The sequence below is a fragment of the Aptenodytes forsteri genome, unplaced genomic scaffold (assembly GCF_000699145.1).
Source record: "Aptenodytes forsteri isolate BGI_AS27 unplaced genomic scaffold, ASM69914v1 Scaffold173, whole genome shotgun sequence".
NCBI classification, from domain to species: domain Eukaryota; kingdom Metazoa; phylum Chordata; class Aves; order Sphenisciformes; family Spheniscidae; genus Aptenodytes; species Aptenodytes forsteri.
This window is the reverse complement of record NW_008794449.1, coordinates 1023472-1030362: the sequence shown is the minus strand read 5'-3', so window position 1 is coordinate 1030362 and position 6891 is coordinate 1023472. Positions and strand designations below refer to the sequence as shown.

At 46.1% G+C, this 6891-nt stretch overlaps 1 protein-coding gene across 1 annotated transcript in view; it reads right to left on the bottom strand.

Moving 5' to 3' along the window:
* Positions 1 to 6891, bottom strand: part of ITIH5 (inter-alpha-trypsin inhibitor heavy chain family member 5) — a 53771-nt gene that overhangs the window by 14532 nt on the left and 32348 nt on the right. The window contains exon 8 of the mRNA XM_009290412.2: positions 1301 to 1472. Coding sequence (XP_009288687.1) covers positions 1301 to 1472 — 172 coding nt within the window. The remainder of the gene's footprint in view (positions 1 to 1300; positions 1473 to 6891) is intronic.

Genomic DNA, 6891 nt, shown 5'->3' with positions numbered 1-6891 from the left:
TGGGTCGACGGTTGGACTCGATGATCTTAGAGGTCTCTTCCAACCTTAATGATTCTATGATTCTACGATTCTATACTCAAGCAACAGCACCGTTATAGGGAAAATGCAGAGTTAGCCAAAACTAAAGTACCGCTGGCCTGTGGTGGAGAATTACTGCACCTTCCTGTTGAACCTGAGCTAAGCATTTCCTTTTACTTTTTTCCTCTGGCAGGTCCATGGGCAAACTCAGCTGGTTCCTGCACAGCTCTTTTGGCACTTCAGGAGTAAAAAGCTTTGTACTCTGAGTTTAGTTCCACTCTTGGTAATTGTTTAACTGGGCAGGTCCCTTGACCACTTCCTAAACTCTTCCTCTCATGATACAAACAGTACAGCAAACCATCCTGTTTGCTGTGTTTTTCCATCAGAGAGTTTCCTTTGCTAGGAGTGGTCGCTGCTCAGGGGCAGCCATGGGAAGGCCCTGTCTGACCTTCAACCAGCTGTGACTGCTTGCATGGGGAAGGATTTGCATAGGTCATTTTGCAGCTCTCTGCTTACCTGGGGAGTGCTCAGCTAGGATGGGCACAGCTGCCAAAGTATGTTTGATTACAAACCTCACTATGTTTCTCTCATACCAGTGTCCATAGCCTCATAGGAGAACACTGAATCAAATTCAAAATCATGCCTGCACTCTGCCACTGTTCTGGGGTCTCCTTCTCTCCCCTCTTCACTCCTGGCAACAAGGCACAAGCAAAAAGGGACAAGAAATTCTTAAATGTCATTCTGGCTGCTCCTTGGTAGAGACAAGAAGACGGCCGTACTAGGTGAGAAACCAGGTCTTGTCTTGCAGAAGGCAATCCCACAGCCCACACTGGGTAGTCCATCCCTGGAGTTTCCAGCCCAGACAAAATCACGTGCCTGCTTTTACACAGGCTTTCAGAAACTGCACAAATGCTGGCCTTGTGTGTCCTTCACCAGGATATGGTATTTTTTCCTATGTCCTTCAAGAAATAACCCTGGGAACTTTCCCACTCTGAGGGTCTCACCAGATACATTGGAGAATGGGCCCAAGTTGGCTTTAATAAGCATATCAGGTCATATGACTGGATCTGGGAACACCTTCCCATCATGTACACTGATAAAGGGCACATATCATTCTGTAACATAACCCTGAGTGGAGGTAGGGAAGGGGGCCCCTTGTCCCATGACCTAAGTCCCAATGTCTTTTTATTGCTACATGCTACAGGACCACCTTCACCACTCTCCATTCTGGTGTAGTTAATTGGATAGCAAAATTAATCCTGTTCATATCTCTGGATCGTACCTCCAGTAGGCGACATGTTATGAATGTACTTTTTGGCATCTCTTATATTATTTGGAGTAACTGGCACCAGCCGGTCCTGCTGCCAGACCTTTATTCGGTTGGAAAAGCCAATGATATTGAAGTGGTCTTCAGGCCTTAGGTCCTGGAGAATTGTGAAGAGAGCTTCTTTGGTCTAGAAAGAGAAGAGAAAAGAGACCAGTAGGCACAACTGTCACTGCTTTAGTGGGCAAGAATTTAATTCTTAAGATGTTTACTGATCTTATAGGTATTTCTACACTGCCAGTTTGGCTCATGAAGAAAATTGGGATGTCCTTCCCTGTCTCAAGGCCTGGTCTCTGTGGTGCCAGGTGTAAATATAAGACAAAAGAACAAATCTTGCCCAAAAGACCTTGCAAAGATGTGAGACATGCCTGGATCTAACTAAGCTTAAAAATCATGCATGACAACTAAGATAAAAGCTCCCAGTGACTGGGAGAACCATGCCCTGAACTAAGAGTTACTGAATAATGTTAACTAATACCAAAAGCCTCGTGGAATTCTTCTAAAGCCCTCTAGACTTGCAGTAAGCTGTGAGCGGCATATGCTTAAAAAGGTTACTTATAAGTTGAAATACCTCTGAATATATCAAGGATGCACATGCTCTGTTCATAATTAGGATACTGATTGTATATACATACTCCCATGAATAGTTCCAGCAATTAACAAATGTTTAAGCTAATATGTTCAAATTAATAAGATATAAAAAGAAGCCCTGACTAGTCATTGCAGATTCTACGTGCTAGTCAGTTTTGTCCCAGGCATGTTGTTTTTCCAGCAATATGCCAACATTATATTGCTCTGCTGTTCATCATCCTATGTAAATACAGGCAACCAGAGTGAGGAAAGCTGGTATCAAGGCAAGTTCATAGCGAGAGAGATTAAGGTTCCTGGGTGATGGGAAAGACAGACCACTGAGGCCAAGTCAACAGGAAGAGTGCAGATGTGTCCAGTACTCCCCAGTGTGACCAACTTTGATTTAGCAGCCATGCAGCTGTGTTCGCATGGAGACTAACTTCAGCTTAGTAAGACCAGCTGAGAGAAGATGCCCAAAAGCAGCCTCTGTCCATGCAAACATGCATTGGGATGCAAAACGCATGGGAGGAATACAAGGCAGTATCTGTAAGCAGAGGGATCAGCAGCTTCTCAGCTCTGCCCCTTCTTGGCCACCATTAAGCCTTTCAAATTCCAAGGAAAGCTAGGCAGGAAATAACATAGTGGACTCATCAGCATTTAAAGGTTTCTCTCACGCCTATCAGGGAAATATGTGAAGGGCTTGTCCATAAAAAATAAAAAAGGTAATCAGCAATGCTGGAAACCACATGTTTCTAGGCCTGATGTTGCTATGTAAAGACAGTTTGGAAAGGAGCTCAAAGGACTGATCAAGCTGTCTCATCAATATCCCTCTGGATTCTGCCTTGAAGCTGGTGATGCAATGATGCAACTGCAAACAAATTACCCACCGCAGTGGAATCTCTGATCCTCCCAGCTGGTGACTTGGCTTCCAGTTCATCTGAAGTTAAGGGGAGTATTTCCCATAGCTTCAAACATTTTGGAGCCAGGTCTGGAGTCCCTTCTTGCCTTTTTCTGTCCTCTGTAGGGAGGACAGAAAATAAACCATTTTCCTCTGTAGGGATCGCAGGATTCATCCCTCCATTTGCTTAGCTGGAACATTGCTCCACGTCTCGCCACCATACATTTTATGAATGTTTCATAGATAAGAATACTAAACCAAATGCTGGTGGAAGAGGCTCTTTCAAAGAGAAGGGGAGAACCCCACTAGGTTCACATCGTGATGTGCACCAAATAAACCTTCAAGAAGATGAATGCCTGCCCCAAACATGAGGGCTGTCTCCCCAGTCTAACAGTCCATAGAGAACTTGCTAAGATGAGCTAAATAGCCGTTATTTGAAAAAGAAGGGAAGGTTTTATGCTCTCTCATCTCCTCTTTTACAATAGCCTTTGTATTGTAAAAATGCATGATAATACATGACATCACCCTTCAGAGGGACACTCAAACATTCACAGTCCCATTTTACAGAAGTGAAAACTGAGGCACGGACTACTCCAGTAATGATGTCAAAGCCACAAACTGAGAGCTTTCCAAAACTTGGAGTTTCCAGCTCTCGATCCAGTAGGCCAAACCATCTCTCATGCATGCGTAGAAGGGCAAAGCAACAATCACACAGTGCAGAAAAGGACTCTTGGATTTATTTCATGATAACAAGAGTGGCCCATGCATTTGTCCCTCAAAAAATGGGATCAAAGTAAGCAGAAAGTGAAAATGGAGAAGCCATGTGTGAGTGTGATCAGGCCTTCATGCCAACCTCTGCTGAAGGAAATTTTGGGCAGGATGTTAAAGCGAGAAACAATGAGACTACAACAGCTCCCCATGTGCAACATCCCTCCTCCACTCCCCCCCAGGGTAGACAAAGGAGAGAAACAGAGGTGCCTAGAAGCAATGATTTGGAGGGAAGCTCCCCAGGTCTGGTTATAATTAACAGCACTTGACCTTTCCCATTACAAAACCTCTCTTTTCAGTTTTTTGCAATTCTGTCAAACTGCACTTTTCTCAGAGGGATTTATTGGGCCCAAACAGCTCTGTTGTTTCTGAGAATAAGGCAAGAAGAAAAATAATCTTGCTTTGGCCTTCTTGCAGAGAGAATGCATCTCACCTCCAGTGTGCTCAGAAATTCCTTTTGACATTCTTGCCTGTGTTCAGCCAAAAGAAAACGAAAAGAAAAAGAGAAGAAAAGGAGAAACAACGCAGAGCAGCAGTGCAGTTTGTGTGTGCACAGCATCCAAGCTAGAATTGCAGAGGGGTCAGGAGGGAACTAAAGCAGACTTTCCTAGAAAACACAGCACTTCCCTACACCATCATACAGGGGCCAAATGTGGGGTTGGGACCATCTCTCTCTCCCCTTCTTTCATTCTCTCTTTCCTTTTTGCCTCTTATATTTGTCACAGTTAACTCATTTCCATGGAGTTTAAGTCAGTTTTTCCCAGGAAAAAGTTCTGTTATGTTTTAATGCAGATGCACAGTCAGCCTGGATTCTGGCATCTCTATCATGTGCTTGTCTCTGCAATTTCAAAAAAAAATCTCCCCCAAAAAAACCCAACTTTGAATTTGTGTAATATATATACAAACAAACATATGTAAAAGTGTGTGTATGTGCACACGTTTTTGCTCCAAAGCAAACAGAATAAGGGAGGCCATATGGTTCAGTCTCCCGTAGCTTTTACCTCATCCCCAGTAGAAATGAAGGGTGGGATTCAGCTTTCCCAACTCGGTCATCAGAAAGCTGGGCATTGCATCTAATCCCTCTCTAGGCAGGGAGAGACACCTCCAGAGAGTAATCCATCCCATCTGTTTTGGATAGGGTTTAGGATGGGCTGAGTCATTGTCTGGAAGTGCCTGTCTCCCAGCATTGCCTCCAAGAGGCTGAGTAGCTCAACTATAGAGAAGGTGGGACTCACCTCAAGACCTGCCCAGTCCTGAGCACTATAGTGCTTACTGGTGCCAAAAGGAGCTGAACTGGCTCTCCACCTCTCCCAGAGTGTTCTGAATTGCCTGGCTCATCCTATGTGTTTCCATCTCTCCTCCCAGCTCATAGGACCTCCAGGTTTATACTAAAGACTGCAATCCTCACCGGGTGGCAGCACACATTTTGCTACCAATATCCCTCACCCATAAATGTGCTGTGAGAGAGACGTGACTTCCCTCTGGAGGGTTGGATATGATTCAGGAGCTGGCAGGCAAAAGCAACTTTAAATAAGGATAACATCTTGGTAAAAGTGCACTGCTTGAAATCCCTAAGTATGCAGCTGTGACTGAGTGCTCTTGGTGCCCAGCCCTCTCCTCCAGTCTCCACCAGCCCCCAGGCAAGGATTTGCAAAGCTCTTCGTGCAGGGAGTGCCTGGCAGCGGCTTCAGTCAAGACACGGCAGCAGGCTTCTCGTTCTGGCCTTGTAAGGCCACAGTTGGAACTTCTCCTGGCTCCGAGGAGCCAAGGGCTGAGGCTGCTGTGGGATTCCCAAGCTGCTCCACTGCCGATGGGGTCTTTGCACTTCCACTCCCGCCTGGCCCCAGTGAGTCATTGCACTGAAACTCGTGCCAAAGGCGCTCTCCTGCGAGGCAGAAAATTAACCATTTCTTGCCTGGCGAGGGCCAGATCGTTCCTCCACGGCTGTGCATATGACACTGGTTTGTTTTGGGGTTAAGCCGGGCACAGATCTAACCCACTCACATCGAGGAAAACCAGTTTAAGGGTCCAGCACCCTTGTGCCAGGTGCTGTAAGGTGAAACACTTCTCCCAACGTGTTTGCCTGGACAGATGCATTTTTGTGTGGAGGGTGGAGCAAGAATTAAAGGAGAGGGTGGCAGGAAGTAACAATACAGAACAGCTGGAAAAAAATCCAGTTTTGCCAGTTGGGAATGGTTTGTAGCTGTCAGAGACAAGTTTTAAATCAGGATTTGAAAGAGGATAACTCAGTGGAGGAAGATTCCTCCATTTCCCCCAAATTAGCACAGATGAAATTGAACCAAAAAGTAGAGACTGAATTGCCACTCCAGTGCATTTAAGTCAAGTAGCTGTGCTGGTGAATGAGCTATCAGCACAGCTGGAACCTGGGGCTTGAAACAGCCACCTCCAGGGCTACAAAATATCCCTCCCCAAATCGAGCAGAAGAGTCATGGTCTACAGCTGAGGACAGGTGGGATGACCATAGCTGCCAGGGAGTGATCACAGTTTTTGTCTGTGCTTCAGAAATTATTAGAAGCTGAAGATGGGCTCACGCTTTCTAGATGACTGATGTGCAGATAGTGTCTTCTCAAGCCTACAAGGTCAGAGACAAGCCAGCTCCCAGCCATCACTCTGGTCTTCATTGTCACCTCCACACTGATACCTGGACATGCAACACAACTGCTGCTCTTCTGGTTCTTGCTTGCTAAGGGCCCTGCATCACAGCCAAGATGATTCGGGGCTGTACGACCTCCAGAAACAGCAGGAAGAGGACAACTCCCCCAGCTACACTCCAGTTCAGCTGTGACTTGTCACCTTTGTACCTGGTCCTTGGGGGAGCTCTGACAGACCTCACTTTGCTTAAACACTGGTGGAGCAGAGCATGGGAAGAGACACACTCCCATGGGAGAGCTGAGAGCCTTCAGGCCTTTCTTGGGTCAAAGAGCCGCCTCAGAGACATCTGGGATGATGTCAGACCATCTGGGCACCTTTTAGGAGGAATTTGAGTCCCAGTGACATTTCTCTCACAGTCTCTTGGTTGTTTGAGGAGCAGGGTGAGGGCAAAGCCTGGCTGCCCTGAAAGCTGTGCAGTTCAAAGGGAGACAATGTTTGGTTGTTAGATGCCGTGTCATTGCCAGACATTGGCCCTGCTATGAAGCAAGGGGGGAATTCAAGCACCTCATTATAATGCATGTCCCAAGCCCACGTATTCTCACTTTCCATTGCCTAGGAGCACTTGTAAGTGCTTCATCCTAGGCCCACATCCTCTGTGCAAGCTTCATGCCAGCCCATTAAAAAAAAAAAAAAAAAAAAA